This window comes from Sus scrofa, chromosome 11 (assembly GCF_054392235.1).
Source record: "Sus scrofa isolate SSC_HxYL_T2T_F1_AM1 chromosome 11, Sscrofa_HxYL_maternal_Yorkshire_Landrace_v2.0, whole genome shotgun sequence".
In the NCBI taxonomy this organism is placed as follows: Eukaryota; Metazoa; Chordata; class Mammalia; order Artiodactyla; family Suidae; genus Sus; species Sus scrofa.
The window spans coordinates 8,262,246-8,280,758 of NC_139393.1; the positions used below are offsets into that span (position 1 = coordinate 8,262,246).

Consider the following 18,513-nt stretch of genomic DNA (forward strand, 5'->3'; position numbering starts at 1 on the left):
TTCTTTAAGGAGTGAGTACTCTGAGGAGGAGACATTTCAGAGATCTTTATGAGACTGACGTGCTACCTACTGCGCTAACAAGGCACCTCAGAGATCTTTGAATATTATGCATTTTTGAATATGAAATTCATAAATTGGAAAAATGAAGATTTTTGCTCTCCTTCTATATCCCCTCACCCACCAATCTAATGAATAGTTTCCTCTATCAACGGATGTATTTTTTTCCTCTCTAGAGTACTGAACAAATAGAACAACTTTTCATGAAAATAGACTATGAAGCAGTGGGCAGAATTCATTGGGTAAGTTGGGTTGTTTTTGGAATCAAACTTGCAATGAGGAAACTGTATAAAATGTTTGGTTCAACAGATTGAGCCTCTGGAGTACCCTGTGCCCCTCAGTACCTTTGCCAACTTGAAGCTGAACCAAGAGGACATGCGTGTTCACCGTTTCCGAGTTCTCGTGAGATCAAGTTATACTTGGCATAGTTAAACTAGAAATTTCAGTATCTGAGGCAAGTCCCTAGAAGGCTTTCGTAAAACCAGGGAATGAAGAACACATCCACTGCCTTAGCCAAAAGCAAAAGTGAAACACTGTGAGCAAGAAATCCTGTGAACAAGCGAAACCATATGATAATCAGGTCATTGACAAAGCAAGTGTTTAGAACAGTGACGGCCAGAGTCATTTCTCTGCAAATATTATTATCAGCATCATTATTAATGTTGCCCAGTTTGGGTTGGATGATAATGAGGGGCTGACACATCTGCTTTTAAAATTCTCTGCCATCGTATGTCAGTATCCTTCTGTTGTGTGAGGATGAGTTAAGTTCTAAAATGACGAGTTGAGCAGCATTCACCTCTCATCAGACCTTGAGCCAGCTCCCCAACCAAATCAAATACATGGGTCTTCACTGTCATCTGATTTGAAAAGGGACAGTCAGGATTTCCAGGTAAGAGAAGGGAAGCCTCTAGTGCAGTAGGGCTTTGGGGGAAGTGGAGAGAAAAATGGAGATGTCCCCATTTCCTGTGGGCATGCCTGCCCTGTCTGCTTTTCCCTGGGTGAACTGCTGAAGTTCACAACGAGGCATACATAGTGGTGGGCAGGAACTGGGCAGTCATACGTTGGGGCTCAAGTTTCAGGCCAGCCGCTTACTGGTTGTTTGGTCTTAGGCAGATTATTTAACCTTTCTGGGCTTGAGTTTCCCACTTTGTAAAATAAGGAGAGCAAGAGTTATCACGAGAACGGAGGTAAAATCCACCACCATGGCGTGGAACAGGCTGTGCTCTCAGCCATCATCATCTTCAGAGAGACAGACTGGGCAGCACGCTCCAGCCCCAGCAGAACAGGTGCACCCCAGTCACTAGCCCCGAGTTTTTGGCAGCCAAGTTCACCCCAGTGTACTCACTTTTGCTAATAATTATGTCGGGTCCAAGAAAGGATTTCTCCATGCCCTGAAGATAAAGAGAATTTTTGAAAGCTAGAAAGACAGTAGAGGTTTAATGAATTTTCCTTTATTCTTTAGGATGGCTTCTGCACATATCTGCAGTTAGCATATTCAGAGCAAGCTGATGCTTTGGCTCGACAGAAAGAGGTTTCCTTCCAGCTGCCTGCTGTGCTGCAGGGACTGTCGTACGGGGGACCCGTGCTGCGCATTCTCTCTGTGCCTGATGACACCTTAATCATGATCAGAGAAGATGGAGCCATTTATTTCTGGTCCCTGCAGCTGAAGTTGAAAAGAAGAAAGCGAGTTTTTGTATGTGATTCTCATTTGATAAGGATGCTGAATGCTCCACTTTGATTTTATTTGCTATTTTAAACTGCTCCTCAAGTGGCATGATTATAGAAATTGTGTCCTTGAATATAATATATTCGTGTTGGATTTTGCCAGTCTATGGAATGCAAATAAAATATGATCTCTATATGTAGTACAAGATAATCCTTCATTTTGCTTCTAAAATCAGATGGAGTGATGAATTACACGTGATTCTATCATGTCATTCCTCATATGTCTTAATGAATGACAAATGGAAAAGAATTTTCCATTTTTCTCCCTGTTTATATGTCAGCTTAGGTAGCTCTGCTAGGGTTTATGTTCAGAGAAGTTACTGAATCACAGAATCAGAAATTCAGAAGGCAAAATGCATTTGGAAAGTACACTTAGGATAGAAATAACAGTACCTGAATATATTCTATCCTTAAAGTCACTCTCTTATTATCTCATTCAACAAATTGATGGTGTGGGTTCCCATTGTGGCTCAGTGGTAACGAAGCTGACTGGTGTCTGTGGGGATGCTGGTTCAATCCCTGGTCCTGCTTAGTGGGTTAAAGGTCCAGTGTTGCCACAAACTAGGTGGCAGATGCAGCTTGGATCCAGTGTTACTGTAGCTGTGTTATAGGCCACAGCTGCAGCTCTGATTTGACCCCTAGCCTGTGAACTTCCAAAGACCACAGATGTGGCCACTGAAATAAATACATACATAAATACATAAAAGTAAAATGTTGAATTTTTGTTCGTTTCCGCCTTTCAACCCTTTAGGACAAGCCCATCATTCGGAAGCGCCGGTGGGTGACGGATGCCACCAGCATGCCACAGTACAACAAACTGATCCTAGGAACTGGGTGAGTGCCTGCAGCTCTTCAACTGGGAAGTGAATAATTGTTGGGCTGTGAAATTCGTTTCCATGTGTGGGTTTACACACACACACACACACACACACACACACACACACACTTGTAGTAATAGGATAAAGTATGAAGCCCTTTAAAGAATATACTAGAACTCATACATCCATCAAAACTGCCATGCAAAGCTATCACTTTGAGGCAATAATATTGTCCTTGCCTCAAACTGATGGGGTCCTCTTTTGGAATACTTCCAGAGTGAGAAAAAAATAGCCCCCTTTATTTTAGATTTAAAATAACATTCCTATTTTATTATCCATCAAAATTTAATACAGAGTGCTTTGGGCGATTTAAAAAATAAAATCCCCAGTAAAGGAAAAACTATACTCACTGCTGAGGCGTCTAAGAAGAATGTATCTCAGGCTGGGAAGAAAGATCCTGAAGGTTTTGATCAATGGGATCATGATGAAAATGAATGTGCAGCATCCTGGGTGCTGTGCAGCATCCTGGGTGCTGCGGAGCAACCTCAGTAATGGGCCAAGGTGAGGGGGTCAAGGTTAAAGCAAAAGCGCATTCAATACTGCAGTGGTGTCCTAGCTGAGGAATTAGGCTGTTTAGCAGGGGGCTGGGGGTGTGGGTAAATGAAGGGGCAGGGCTTGAAGGTGGTTCCCTCGCCCTGCCTACTGCCTTCTCCCCCCTCAAACTCCTCCCAAGCCCAGACTTGTCTGCTTTAGCAGCCCTGCTTCCCTAGGCTTCAACCACCTTAGCCAACAGTTAATACAACCTCTGGTCATCCAGGCTATTAAACACAATTAAATTTAATGTTAAGTTTAATTATTAAAATATATTCATCAATATATTAATATATTAGTATAGTTAATATTAACCATTTAAAAGCAACACATTTGGATTTCTAAATTCAGGCCAGTTTGATTTTAAGAAGTATGCACAGTAACTTTATCACATCTTTTACCCACAAAGAAGTTCAGAGATTGAAATAGTAACTTCCTAGAGACTCTGAGCTGGCAGATCAGAAGATGAGGCAAGGTGGACCACCTTGGAGGCTTGGAACCACTGGAGCTGTGTGGCAGGTGCATAGGAAGTGGAAAAGGCATTTAACACTGAGGGCAAGGCAAGGCTTTGGAATTTAGGGAGTGACCTGTATGCCCCATGGCAACAGGCTGAAGCAGTAAGTTTTTATTACACTCACAAACTTCTTGTTCTCCTAGTTAGCTCCAGAGTGGACAAGCTAACATAGGAGAGAAGGCGTCAAGGTCACAGGTTAGGAAGGAGAGCTAGGGGGAAACCGAGTTAACCTCTTAGTTATAGAAAGAGGCCTCCACCCTGCACTTTGCAGATCTAATCAGCTTTATTATTTGTAACAAAAATCAGCTCACATTTCTGAACACTTTAGAAGTCCCGGGTCCTAGACCAACCACTCCCTCATGCATCCTCTCATTTAATCCTGGCAACTCGCCTCGAAGGCAGGAACTGCTGAGCCCCATCTTACAGATGAGGGAGCTGAGGTGCCAGCCACCTGATGGGGAAGGACGGGCCCCACAGCCAATTTAGAACCAGGCAGAAGAGATGTCCCCAGACGGTGGAAGTGGGGAGGAGGCTGTCCAGCTCAGTGAGAGGCGGTGCTCAGGAGGGCTGTTTCTATTTTGTGGAATCTGTGCAATATAAAAAATGCTCTACAAAAATGAAGTAGAGGAGTTCCCGTCGTGGCGCAGTGGTTAACGAATCCGACTAGGAGCCATGAGGTTGCGGGTTCGGTCCCTGCCCTTGCTCAGTGGGTTAAGGATCCGGCGTTGCCGTGAGCTGTGGTGTAGGTTGCAGACGCGGCTCGGATCCCGCGTTGCTGTGGCTCTGGCGTAGGCCGGTGGCTATAGCTCCGATTCGACCCCTGGCCTGGGAACCTCCATATGCCGCGGGAGCGGCCCAAGAAATAGCAACAACAACAACAACAAAAACAACAACAAAAAAAAGACGAAAAAAAAAAAAAATGAAGTAGAGGCTTGAAGTTCACTCCAAGTGTGCTTGATCTCTGAACAGAAACCGCGAAATCCAGCTGTATGAGTTCTCTAACTTGGAGCCTTACTGTCAGATTGGTGGCCTGGAAGCTGTCCCTCTGAAACTGGACTACTGGTAAGAAAGGGGCATCTCCAGGGCCAGGCAGGCCTTCTGTGGGTGTCTCTTACCTGAGCACCAAACCTTTCCTCCTCTCTCCTGGGCCCTTGTGTTCACTTGTGTTCAGTCAGTAAGTGATAGGGAGCCTGTGATGACCATTCCACATGTCACAGCAGTGCCCAGAAAGCAGGGCCCTTCCTGCATCTAAGGAGGAAATGGAAGCCTCTCTAAAGCAAAAAATAGTCGTGAGGTTATGCATTTATGTTTTAAGTGTGGCTGGGTGAATGTTCCTGAGACTCAACTCTGACCACGTTACTCTGCCTTTTAATGGCTGCCGATTCCCCCTCCAATAATATCCACACCTTTCAAGGATATCCAGGTCCCCTCTGCCATCCCAGCCTCCCTCCCCACTGAGCTTCAAGAGCCTACTGAACCAAACTGAAACCCTCAAAGTGGGCCAGGTTGTTCTGGATGCTGCTCCACTCCCTAGCCATCCTTCCCACCACGTTTGCTGAACACCTTATGTGCCTTACGTGGTTGGATATGCAGACACACATGAATAAGACATGGTCCCCAAAAGGTCTCACAGTCTCACAGAGCAAGTGGTTCCTGCAGAAATCCTACCATTCTTTACAGCCCAAATGTTATCTCCTTGGAGTCCCCTGATTCCATTTCATACCCAGAAGCCCAGGGTCCCTTGCGAGCTTCCAGGGCCTATGGCTGTCTCGGCCCTACAGCATCACTGGTACAAGGTTCTGAGTAGCCCACGGGTGGCACCAACACCTCAGTCTGTGTTCTCTGGTGCCTACACACCGACTGGCACATATAGACTCTCAAGAAATGTTTGTTGAATGAGCAAATGAAAAATCTCTTATTTAAGTTGGCAAAAGGAGGACCCAATTTTATTTTTCCCTTTCCTTCTCCCTATTTCCCTTTTCTTGCTGCTCAACAATTTCGGTAAAATATATCTTTTTTTTTTTTTTTTTTTTGGTCTATTTGCTATTTCTTGGGCCGCTTCCACGGCATATGGAGGTTCCCAGGCTAGGGGTCGAATCGGAGCTGTAGCCACCAGCCTACGCCAGAGCCACAGCAACTCGGGATCCGAGCCGCGTCTGCAACTTACACCACAGCTCATGGCAACGCCGGATCCTTAACCCACTGAGCAAGGGCAGGGACCGAACCCGCAACCTCATGGCTCCTAGTCGGATTCGTTAACCACTGCGCCACGACGGGAACTCCCAGTAAAATATATCTTTCATTCAGTTTTCTTCTACTATCATTTTGAATACTAAGAAATCCAGAGAAAATTTGATGGCTTTAGAAGGAAGTGATTGAAAAGCAAACTTGTAGCCAAGTGTGTCCCTGTAGAGCAAAGCCAGGCAGAGCCCTTCCCTTATATCCCTGGAGCACATGTACTGCCCTACTGGAGGCCCCATTTCTCCCCAAAGGGCTGCCCACTTGATGCCACAGGAAGGGGCCCCAGGGTCGCGGGTGGGGGCAGTGGGCGCTGGAGCCCTGCCTTGTGCTGAGGGGCCCAGGTGCCCAGCCTGGCCCAGTGAGGGCAGCACATTACTGAGTTCTGGGGATTGGATTCCTTTTACTCAAGACATCTCGGAGTTTCCTGGAAATGATAGATTGTGTTACCATTGCTTTCCAGTAGGGCTACATTGATGTGAACAGAAATAAAAACTCTGAGAGAACTCATGTGGCACCCAGCAAAGCCACTGCAGCTCAGCCCGCCTCTCGCCTCCTGCCTCTTCCACCCCCAGGCCCGGACACCGAACTCCAGCATCCAGGGGAGCTGGGCTCCTCCTGGGGCAGCTTGAGGACTTTGGGGAAGGCCACACTTTGTGGTTGTCTCGAATCTTAGCCCTTTACTCATCTCTGGGGGCCTGTCTTCATTCGCAGTCTCAGGTGGTCCATCTGCAGAGCAGATGTGATAAGGCTCATCTCCTGGGCTGTGGTGAAGAGGAAACGAGTGCCCCAGACCTAGGCCCTCACCCAGCGCCCAGCAGAACAGGTGCTCTGCACACGCTACGCCCTTCCTCTTCCCATCCTGATATGCTGGGAGCAGATGGACAGAGCAGGACAGCCCATGGGCCATCTGTCCCCTGACTGTGGCCTCAAAGCTTTTCAGAGCCCCTCCCACTGCACTTGCTGCCTTACTCAGGAGCACCAGCATCCCTGGCCTTGTTTAATTCTTTGATGCCCTCGCAGTTTCCCATTTCAAGGCCTTTGCCCTCACTGTTCCTTCTGCCTGAAACACCATGCTCACCCCACTCTACCCCCACCTTTTCCTTCTGATCTCAGTTTATTTTTATTTTATTTATTTATGTATGTATGTATTTTTGGCTGCCCCCCATAATAGTATGTGGAAGTTCCCCTGCCAGGAATTCTAAAATTGGTAAATAAAAGTAGTAGTACCCAGCTCATTGGGTTGTTAGGAGGAGTTCATAAGATTATACTTGGCAGGTACTTGTCTGGCACTTAGCGAGGGCTCTGTAAATTCTAGTTTCCATTGTGGTGATCAGGTGAACTCTTGAGAGGGCTGAGTGGAGAGCACCCCAAGTTAATAGAGGTTCCAAGGACACTGTGGTCCCAGGCTGTCAGGAGGACCTTGTCCTACCCCTCCACTCCTGGGGCCTGGAGCTGGGAGCGGGGGAGTCTTTTGCTCTGGGCTAGACATTCAAGGGTTGAATGCACAGGACACCCAGCCTCAAGGCAGGGACAGAGTGGTGAATGTGAATGTGTAAGTCTGCTCAGGCTTCCCCAACGACGTACCCCAGACTAGATGCCTTAAACAACAGAAATTCATTTTCTCCCAGTTCTGGAGGCTGTTAAGTCCAGGCTCAGGGTGCCAACCTCTTCTCTTTCTGGTGAGGGCTCTCTTCTTGGCTTGTAGTCAGCCACCTTGTCACTGTGTCCCCACATGGCCTTTCCTTGGTGTGTAGCGGAGAGAGAGAAGAGGGAGAGCTCTGAAGTTTCTCTTCTTAATCCTATCATGACAGGCCCACCTTCATAAACTCTTCTAACCCTAATTACCAACCAAAGGCCACCTCCCCAAATACTGTCATATTGGAGGTAGGGTTTTAACCTATGAATTTGAAGAAACATGAGCAATCATCCACAGAAGTGAATATTTGCTGACTTGGGTGTACACTCTAATTAGTCACCCCTCCCTTTCTGAGGGATTCATCTGGGGCGGAGCCAGTGGTATTGGCCATGCACCAATCCCATCAACCAATGGGACTGTTTGTTGATGATGTCATTCTCTGAGAGCTTCTCTATTGGACTAGGAGTGAGGTTCAGGATGCCCTGCTCTTCTGATGTGAAGAATAGTTTACTCTTTTTTTTTCATTCACTTTCTTGTTTAGATTCCAGACACACCCAAAAGAAAACCAGTTTGAAACAGCACTTGTAACCCATTATAATCCCCACAGACTGGGCATGGGTGTGTGTCGGAGGGGTGGGTGGGATGTCTCTGTGTCTCCCTAAAACCTCACTTAAGGATTGATGGCTTGGTTTCTTACCGATTTCTAGCTGAGCCACCAGAACATAAACTTCACATTTTATCTCCATTTCATTTCACCACCCCCTCTCACACCCAGACCTAATCACTTAGAGCAGTATTAGAACCAACGTGGTATTTATCATAATATCCTGGGAGAGCAGGGTTCTAGTAGGAACAATGATAACTAGTTACAGGGACTGAAGGCTCCAGAGAACATTAATCATGGTGTCTGAGTGCGTTTGTGGGAGCATATTGCAAACTAATTGCTATACACAGAGCTCACTCTATTATTACCTTTAGTATACAATTTCACATACAACTTCTTTTTTGTTGCTTTCACACCACCGTAGACACATTCTGAGGTGTATCTCAGCCTGAAAATTTTTAGCTATAAAAACAAAACAGGAAGGCAAGAGAAATATTTTTGGTGAGTGATAAATGTATCTGCCTAATAAAACCCTTATATCATAGAAGACATTCAATACCTATTTTTTGACTAAATAGATGAGTACATAAAAAATAACTTTGTTTGGGGTTTTTTTGGTCTTTTTAGGGCTGCACCCATGGCATATGGAGGTTCCCAGGCTAGGATTGAATCCCAGCACAACTGCTGACTACACCACAACCACAGCAATGTGGGATCTGAGCCACGTCTGCAACCTACATCACAGCTCACGGCTTAACCCACTGAGCAAGGCCAAGGATTGAACCCGAGTCCTCATGGATACTATTCAGGTTCATTACCACTGAGCCACAATGGGAACACCCCAAAATGTGTATTTGTTTATCCCAGTTTGATCTACTGCTAGTTTGTCTGATAAACTAGGGAAAGACATTACCCTCTTTGAACATAAAATAATCTAACAACAGAAGAAGGGGGGAAAACTTTACTAAGGGATATGACATCATCACCCCAAAGGGTTTCTTGGAAGAAATCTTTATTATGTTGAGGTACTTTCCTTCTGTTCCTAGTTTGTTGAGAATTCAACAACATGAAAGGATGTTGAATTTTGTCTTATGCATCCACTATTGAGATAAGCATGAGGTTTTTATCCTACATTGTGTTAATAGGATGTACCACTTTAATTGATTTTTTTTTTTCTTTTGTCTTTTTAGGGCCGTGCCGGCAGCACATGGAAGTTCCCAGGCTGGGTTGAATCAGAGCTGTATCTGCCAGCCTACACCACAGCCACAGCAACTCGGGATCCAAGCTGTGTCTGCGACCTACACCACAGCTCATGGCAACGCTGGATCCTTAACCCACTGAGGGAGGCCAGGGATTGAACCCACAGCCTCATGGTTTCTAGTCGGATTCGTTTCCACTCTGCCACGACGGGAACTCCGTCGCTTTAATTGATTTTTGTATGTTGAACCATCATTCCCTTCATTGTGCTGTTGGATTTGGTTTACTGGTAGTTTGTTGAGGATTTTTGTGTCTGTTGAGGATTTTTATAGGCCTGTTGTACTCTTTTCCTGTAATGTCTCTGGTCTGGCTGTGATATCAGGGTAATGCTGGCCCTATAATATGAGTTTGAAAGTGTTCTTTCCTCTTCAAATTTTTGGAAGTATTTGAGAAGGGCTGGTCTTAACTCTTTTTTAAGATATTTGATAGTAAGTTCCCACCATGGCACAGCGGAAATGAATCCGACTAGGAACCATGGGGTTTCGGGTTCGATCCCTGGCCTCACTCAGTGGGTTAAGGGTCCAGCATTGCCGTGAGCTGTGGTGTAGGTCGCAGACGCTGCTTGGCTAGCAGCAACAGCTCCGATTAGACCCCTAGCCTGGGAACCTCCATATGCTGCAGGTGTGGCCCTAAAAAGACAAAAGACAAAAAGATATGTGTATGTATGTGTGTGTGTATATATATATATATATTTTTTTTTGATAGAATTTACCAGTGCAGTCAAATAGTTCTGGGCTTTGTGGGAGGTTTTTGATTACTGATTCAGTGTCTATACTAGTTGTATCTGGTCAGACTTTTTATTTCTTCATGATGTAGTCTTGGTAGGTTTTGTTTCTAGGCATTTGTCTATTTCTTTTAGGTTATCCAGTTTGCTGGTATATAATTGTTCATAGTAGTCTCTTATGTTCCTTTTTACTTCTTTTTTTTTTTCCTGCTTTTTAGGGCTGCACCCTAGGAACATATGGAGGTTCCTAGGCTAGGGGTCGAATTGGAGCTGTAGCCACTGGCCTACGCCACAGTTCATGGCAATGCCAGATCCACATCCCATTAGCCTCACTGAGCGAGGCCAGGGATCCGATGTACCTGTGTCCTCATGGATACTAGTCAGATTTGTTTCTACTGAGACACAATGGGAACTCCGCCTTTTAACTTATGTTGTCTCAGTTGTAATGTCTTTTCTTTTGTTTTTAATGTTATTTATTTGAGTCTTCTCTCATTTGCTCTTAATCTAGCAAAAAGTCTACAAATTTTCTTGCTCTTTTCAAAAAACCAACTCTTAGCTTTATTAGTTTTTCGTTTTATTTCTTTCTTTTCTAGTCTTTGTTACTGACTTCCTTCTATCAACTTGGGGCTTATTTTGTTCTTTTTTAAGCTTCTTCTTTTTTTTTTTTTTTGTCTTTTTAGGGCCACACCCACAGCACATGGAGGTTCCCAGGCTAGGGGTTGAATCAGAGCTATGGTCACTGGCCTACACCACAACCACAGCAATACCAGATCTGAGCAGTGTCTTTGACCTACACCACAGCTCGTGGCAACACCAGATCCTTAACCTACTGACTGAGGCTAGGGATCAAACCTGCATCCTCATGGTTACTAGTCAGATTCGTTTCTGCTGAGCCACGACGGGAACTCTTTCTCTTAGCTTCTTGAGGTGTAAAGTTAAGTTATTGATTTGAGATCTTTCTTCTTTTTAATGTAGGCATTTGACACTATGAACATTCTTTTTAGTACTGCTCTCACTGAAGCCCATAAGTTTTGATATGTTGTATTTTTTTTTCATTTGTCTTGAGATATTTTCTAATTTCTTTTGTATTTCTTGGTTCAATGGTTGTTCAAAAAAGTGTTTTTCCCCCACATATTCATGAATTTCCCAAATTTCTTTCTGCTCTTGATTTCTAACTTCATTCCGTTGTCATTAGAAAAGGTACTTGGTGTGTTTTCAGTCTTCTTAAATTTGTTAAGACTTGTTTTGTAACTTAACATATGAACTATCTCAGAGAAAGATCCATGTGTGCTTGAGAAAATGTGTATTCTGCTGCTATTGGGTCAGATGTTCTGGATATATCTTTTAGGTCCATCTGGTCTGTAGTGTTCTTCCAGTCCTATGTTTCCTTATTAATCATCTGTCTGGATGTTTTATCCGTTATCGAAAGTGAGGTATGGAGGTTTCCTACTACTATCGTATAGCTGTCTGTTTCTTCCTTCTACTCCATCGTGCTTCATTTATATCTCTGGTTTAGGCATCATCACCCTCTGTCTAGTTTTCCAGTCAGCTATGTTTGTTTACTCAACAAATACTACAGAAGGACCACTGTAGGCCAGACGATGTTGTGAGTACAGGGACTTCTTCAACATGCAATATGAATAAGATTTTCTGCCCTCAAGAGTGTTCATTTGAGTAGAGGGAACCGACAATAAATAATGAATGTTGTAAATATACAGGTGATACAGTATGTTAGCAGGTGATAAGTGCTATGGGCAAAAGTAAAAGTAATGCCAAGGATGTATGTGTGTGTGTGTTGGTGGGAACGAGGGGAGGGCTGTTGGTTGCTGTAATAAGTAAGGTGGTTAGAGTAGGCTTCAGTGAGAAGGTGACATTCAAACTAAAACCCAGAGGAAATCAAAGGCATCCATATAGGAAGAGAAGAGATCAAACTGTCACTGTATGCAGATGACATGATTCTATACCTAGAAAACCCTAAGGACTCAACCCCAAAACTCCTTGAACTGATTAATAAATTCAGCAAAGTGGCAGGATATAAGATTAACATTCAGAAGTCAGTTGCATTTCTGTATACCAGCAATGAAGCATTAGAAAAGGAATACAAAAATACGATACCTTTTAAAATTGTACCTCACAAAATCAAATACCTCGGAATACACCTAACCAAAGAGGTAAAGGACCTATATGCCGAGAACTATAAAACCTTAATCAAAGAAATCAAAGAAGATGTAAAAAAATGGAAAGATATTCCATGTTCCTGGATTGGAAAAATCAATATTGTGAAAATGGCCATCCTACCCAAAGCAATCTACAGATTCAATGCAATCCCTATCAAATTACCCATGACATTTTTCACAGAACTAGAACAAACAATCCAAACATTTATATGGAACCACAAAAGACCGAGAATCGCCAAAGCAATCCTGAGAAACAAAAGCCAAGCAGGAGGCATCACTCTCCCAGACTTCAAGAAATACTACAAAGCCACAGTCATCAAAACAGTGTGGTACTGGTATCAAAACAGACAGACAGACCAATGGAACAGAATAGAGGATCTGGAAATTAACCCTGACACCTATGGTCAATTAATCTTTGACAAGGGAGGCAAGAACATCAAATGGGAAAAGGAAAGTCTATTCAGCAAGCATTGCTGGGAAACCTGGACAGCTGCATGCAAAGCAATGAAACTAGAACACACCCTCACACCATGCACAAAAATAAACTCCAAATGGCTGAAAGACTTAAATATACGACAGGACACCATCAAACTCCTAGAAGAAAACATAGGCAAAACACTCTCTGACATCAACATCATGAATATTTTCTCAGGTCAGTCTCCCAAAGCAATAGAAATTAGAGCAAAAATAAACCCATGGGACCTCATCAAACTGAAAAGCTTTTGCACAGCAAAGGAAACCCAAAAGAAAACAAAAAGACAACTTACAGAATGGGAGAAAATAGTTTCAAATGATGCAACTGACAAGGGCTTAATCTCTAGAATATACAAGCAACTTATACAACTCAACAGCAAAAAAACCAATCAATCAATGGAAAAATGGGCAAAAGACCTGGGTAGACATTTCTCCAAAGAAGATATACAGATGGCCAACAAACACATGAAAAAATGCTCAACATCGCTGATTATAAGAGAAATGCAAATCAAAACTACCATGAGATACCACCTCACACCAGTCAGAATGGCCATCATTAATAAATCCACAAATAACAAGTGCTGGAGGGGCTGTGGAGAAAAGGGAACCCTCCTGCACTGTTGGTGGGAATGTAAACTGGTACAGCCACTATGGAGAACAGTTTGGAGATACCTTAGAAATCTATACATAGAACTTCCATATGACCCCGCAATCCCACTCTTGGGCATCTATCCGGACAAAGCTCTACTTAAAAGAGACACATGCACCCGCATGTTCATTGCAGCACTATTCACAATAGCCAGGACATGGAAACAATCCAAATGTCCATCGACAGAGGATTGGATTCGGAAGATGTGGTATATATACACGATGGAATACTACTCAGCCATAAAAAAGGATGACATCATGCCATTTGCAGCAACATGGATGGAACTAGAGAATCTCATCCTGAGTGAAATGAGCCAGAAAGACAAAGACAAATACCATATGACATCACTTATAACTGGAATCTAATATCCAGCACAAATGAACATCTCCTCAGAAAAGAAAATCAATCATGGACTTGGAGAAGAGACTTGTGGTTGCCTGATGGGAGGGGGAGGGAGTGGGAGGGATCGGGAGCTTGGGCTTATCAGACACAACTTAGAATAGATTTACAAGGAGATCCCGCTGAATAGCATTGAGAACTATGTCTAGATACTCATGTTGCAACAGAAGAAATGGTGGGGGAAAAACTGTAATTGTAATGTATACATGTAAGGATAACCTGACCCCCTTGCTGTACAGTGGGAAAATAAAATTAAAAAAAAAAAAAAAGAAAAAAAAAAAAATAAAATAAAACCCAGAGGAAGCAAGGAGTGAGCCAAGGAGGCCAGGGGATATCTGCGAGAGAGTAGTGCAAGCAGAGGAACAGCAGGAACAAAAGCCTGAAGTGGGACAAGCCCCTTCACCCTGAATGTTCAGGGACTCACAGCATCCTGTCCCTGATCCCTGCCATGTGCCCATGACACCATCAGTGCCAGGCTGCACACTCACGATTTCCCACTGGACCTATTATAATAACCTCCAAAGAGACAAATCCTTTCCCTCTGTTGAGTCTTCATTATACCATAGTCTAATGGATACCATTTCTCTTTCCGTGACTCTTGCAGTAGCACCCTCTCCGGTGCTCCAGCCTCCTGCCATCCTGCTCTTCCCTCTCATATACCAAGAGCCCCTCAAGTGCTACCCTTGGCCTTCTTCTTTACCACTGTATTATCTTTCCTTTTTATGCCTTTGGCACTTTTAAAAATCCATCTCTTAACCCTTGCTCTCTAGTAGGTTCATCTTTGGGTGGATATCCTACAGGCCTTTCAGAACTGAAGTGTCAAAATAGAACTGCCCTCCCCCAATGGTGCAGTGCTTCCTGTGTTGTCTGTCTTCATTACAGCCTCCATTTCCTCATTCACCTTGAGAACCTCGGAGTTCTCTGTGGTTGCTTCCTCTCTTCCTTACCTTCTACTTGCAGTCAGTGACCGCCTCTCATCCCTCTCTCCTCTCATTTCTGTCCACTCCTCCAGTGTGTGTCTCCACCGTCACTGACATGTTCTAGTTGATTATCTCACTGTCTCCAGCCTCTCCTCTTGACAACTTGACCCACAGACTCTGGGCAGATTTGACTCTGCTTCCAATCTTGAACAAATCTCAATACTATTTGGCTTCTATCCTAGTGGGTCAAGACCTTTTGGGACACTGATGCTTCTCATGTGATCTGCACTCCATCCCAGCTTCTTTGAAGTCCTAAATTGATCAGCATCACCATTGTTTTCTGGCTTTCATCCAAGTTTATGTGAAGACATTGGTTGGCTCTCTCAAGACATGGTTCATCCCTTAATAGCAGTCTCCCTGATGCCCCAGATGAGTCTTCTCATATAAGCGACAGAATCCCAGCCACCCTTAATGCCTTAGCACAGTCACTTTGGTTCAGGTCAAGCATATGCCCTGAGTCAAAACAGCCTGCCTTCTTTCCTTAGCTGAGTTATCAGTTGGGATCATTGATGACCCACTCCCTTATTCCTGGAAGGCTTATGTCTAGGGAAGAACTGTCTTACGTCAGTGACCAGAGACACATTCAGTGTGATCTCTTAGTGGACTGGTCTTTCTCTCTTTTTGCCACCTAACAAAAAGGCACTGATTGGCCCCTTGTGGACAGTTGTCCTGGGCCTCAGTCTCTCCATCGTCTTTCAAAACCAGGCTCAATGGTCCTCCCCATTTTGAAGGGGAAAACCAGGAGGTTTTTTCCTATGCTTTATCCTACTTTAATACAGAAGGGAAAAAATAGGGAGATGGTAGGATCATTAGGATTTAGAATAGCAAGACTCGTCAGAAACCGACTCACTTATCATAATGCTTTGCAATTTAGAAAAGTTCAAAGAAATGAAATCTGGAGCCAATCCAAGCACTGCTGGGTCCTTCCAGTTTCCTGGCTGCCCTCTTCTTTCCATTGGCATCTGCTGAGTTCGCCCTGGGTCTGGAGCCCTGGCCTAAACTCTGTATGAAAGCTTCAGGTTATTAGATGTGACAGAATGTTCTCCCAAATCCCTGGGCTGCAGCTAGTTGGGTTAAACGCCTCTCACCCTAACTCCTAGGTGAGACAATAGTCTTGTTGCTCTTATTGAGATGAAAACCCACAGATTAGCTGAAGGGGTTTCTGAAGAAGGGAGGAAATTATCAGCCCTAAATTGGGCCTCTCTGCTTCTTAAAAAGAAATCCAAGATAACCCCTTTGAAAAACTCATCTTTCTAGATTTTTATCGCCCATGACTATTGCTGTTACCGCAGTGCAATGAAATGTTTCAGATGCCTCAAATTCCAGGAATCTGGTCCCTTGCCAGAGCTGCAGAGTGATATGAATAATTTCTTATACTCGGGATGAATATGTTTCTGGGATTTTTCTGGCAGAAATACCACCAGAGTCTTTCTCTTAGAGAAGTCGGTGGTTTCACGCTTAGAGGCAGGCGCAGAGCCTCCTTTCAGGGTAAGCCACAGCACAGCAGAGATCTCCACTGAAGGCAGCTCTTTCTGTTTTTCCAAGGCTTGTTGTAAGAAAAATATGCCAATATCCAGGGGCACAAATTTGTGAAAGATTAGCCAGTGGTGCCCTACAGTTTGTTGCTGCTGATTTTAATGTACTTAGAGTAATGCTGCAAGTGTGAATCTTAGTCCATAACCTTGGAAGTGCAGGAAATAGAACGTGCTTTATTTTCTAGATCTCGAGTTCGGTTCTCTTTCTCACACCCACTCTTAAGTCACTGCAGGGCTGCCCCAATGGTGTGGTGCCACGGTTTGGGAACTGGTTGGCAGGAAGCCCCTGTAGGGCCCTGTGGCTGTCTTTTACACAGGACTGGTGGCAGACACAGGTGGCACATCTGCCTGGAGCGCCATGCAGCCACTTTTTTCACATTCCTGGGGAACCACTGCTCCCCAGGCAGCCTCTTCTGGAAAGCTGAGCTGAGTGCCCACTAGGACCCTCAGCCCTCTCTTCCTCTTCCTCCCTTGTGATTCTTTTTCCATTCTTTCCCCAGCCCAGGGAGGCTCTCCTTCTGTTCTGGGAGGAAATCCTCCTCCCCTCTGCTTCCTGCATGCCCCTCTGTTCCCACTAGCCCTTCTGACTTGCTCCTTGCTCCAGGCCTCTGCATTCCTTACCACTCTTTGAATACCCCAAGCACAGGTGCACCTCAGGGCCTTTGCATTACCATCATCCCCCCAGGAAGGAGTGTCCTTTCTGCAATCCACGAGACTCAGTCCAGTGTCACTTACTTCTCTAAGGCCTCTCTAACCATAAAATGTGCCTCCACGTTACCACACCCCCAGACCCAGAATTCCTTATTGCCCGCACCGTGCTTTATTTATCTCCATAGCAGTTATCCTCATCTGACATGATATTTGCATTTGGTTATTTATTATCCATCTCCCCATTAGAACATAAACAGCATGCTGGCAAGAACTTTATTATATGCCCTCAGCCTAGAACCATGCTGCGGACATGGTATATAGTCGGTAACTGTGTGAAGAAAGGAGTGAATGGTTGGGGGTCAGTGCCTAGCCTGTGACAGACACTGTGTGCTGGTCACTAACATTCAACTGGATGACAGAACCAAGAGTGGGTGAGAGGCCGCCCTGACTTTGACTGGGTGGTGACTGAGGCCCAGAAATCAAGGAGGCCACAAGCAGCAGGGAGCATGGAGGGAAGCATGGCCCTGAGGGGGGAATCCCTGGGGCCTCCAGGTCAAGCCATGATATTGGCTGAGGCCAAGCAGACAAGGGTGAGTGAGAGCATGAGGGCCACCCTGAGGAATGTGGGTGCAGCCTCCAGGCCAGACCTGGGGTCTTCTTGTCCACACTCAGGGTCACAGAGTTGGTCACAGAGAACTTTATCAAGGATGCTTTCTAAGTAAGCCCCTTCCGTACACATGTGCCTGGCAGTGTTGGCATGCTGTGGATACAGCAGCGAAAGAAACAGATGAAGAGCTCTGCCCTTGGGGACTTCTGTCCTGGTGGAAAGAGACAGCATAGGCAGGATCAGCAAGGAGTGTGCTGGGGCGCCAGGGCTGAGGAGAACAAATACAGCACGGAAGGGGCTAGAAGGCATGTGCCTGAGGGGACAGGGCAGTGCTCACTGGGCACCGCTAGGGGAGGGGCTGGAGGGGAGAGAACAGTGAGCCACAGGGGGTCCAGACCTGGCCGAGGCTGCGGTGGGGCCTGGTGTGGAGTCCGGTGTGGCCAGCCTGGAATGTGTGAACTGAACACATCAACAACAAAGGTCACTGTTGCTTATTCTGGGCCCAACACTGCTCTGGGCACTTGGGCTCTCTTAGTGAGTAAAATAAGCAAGAACCCTTTCCCTAGTGGAACCTGGCTTCCAGTAATAAACAGTCAATGTAACACATGATGGTATAGGGTATTAGACAGAAGGACCAGGTGAGGTGGTTGGTGTACCTGCGTGTGTTGGGAGGAGCTGGCATCATTAGCAAAAAGAGGTGGCATCATAGCCACAAGGCTGGTGGATGCACTCACTGGTGATAATGCTGCATGTGTAGGTGGTGAGGGCTGAATCCTGGACACTCAGACCTGGGTGAGCAGCGTCAAGAGCGGCTGCTACAAAGATGAGGACCCAGAATTTCAGTCAGAAGTCATTGCACTTTTGTCCGAGGTGG

The 18,513-nt window shown here is 45.1% G+C and overlaps 1 protein-coding gene across 6 annotated transcripts in view; it reads left to right on the top strand.

Annotated features, from left to right (window-relative positions):
- Positions 1 to 18,513, top strand: part of LOC102159067 (cilia- and flagella-associated protein 337) — a 135,413-nt gene that overhangs the window by 25,608 nt on the left and 91,292 nt on the right. For all 6 annotated transcript variants that reach the window (XR_014819038.1, XM_084981304.1, XM_084981301.1 and 3 more), the window contains 4 exons: positions 234 to 299; positions 1,520 to 1,750; positions 2,534 to 2,616; positions 4,675 to 4,767. Coding sequence is in view for 5 of the 6 variants with exons in the window: in XM_084981304.1 (XP_084837430.1) it covers positions 234 to 299; positions 1,520 to 1,750; positions 2,534 to 2,616; positions 4,675 to 4,767 (473 nt within the window). In the remaining variant the exon portion in view is untranslated. The remainder of the gene's footprint in view (positions 1 to 233; positions 300 to 1,519; positions 1,751 to 2,533; positions 2,617 to 4,674; positions 4,768 to 18,513) is intronic.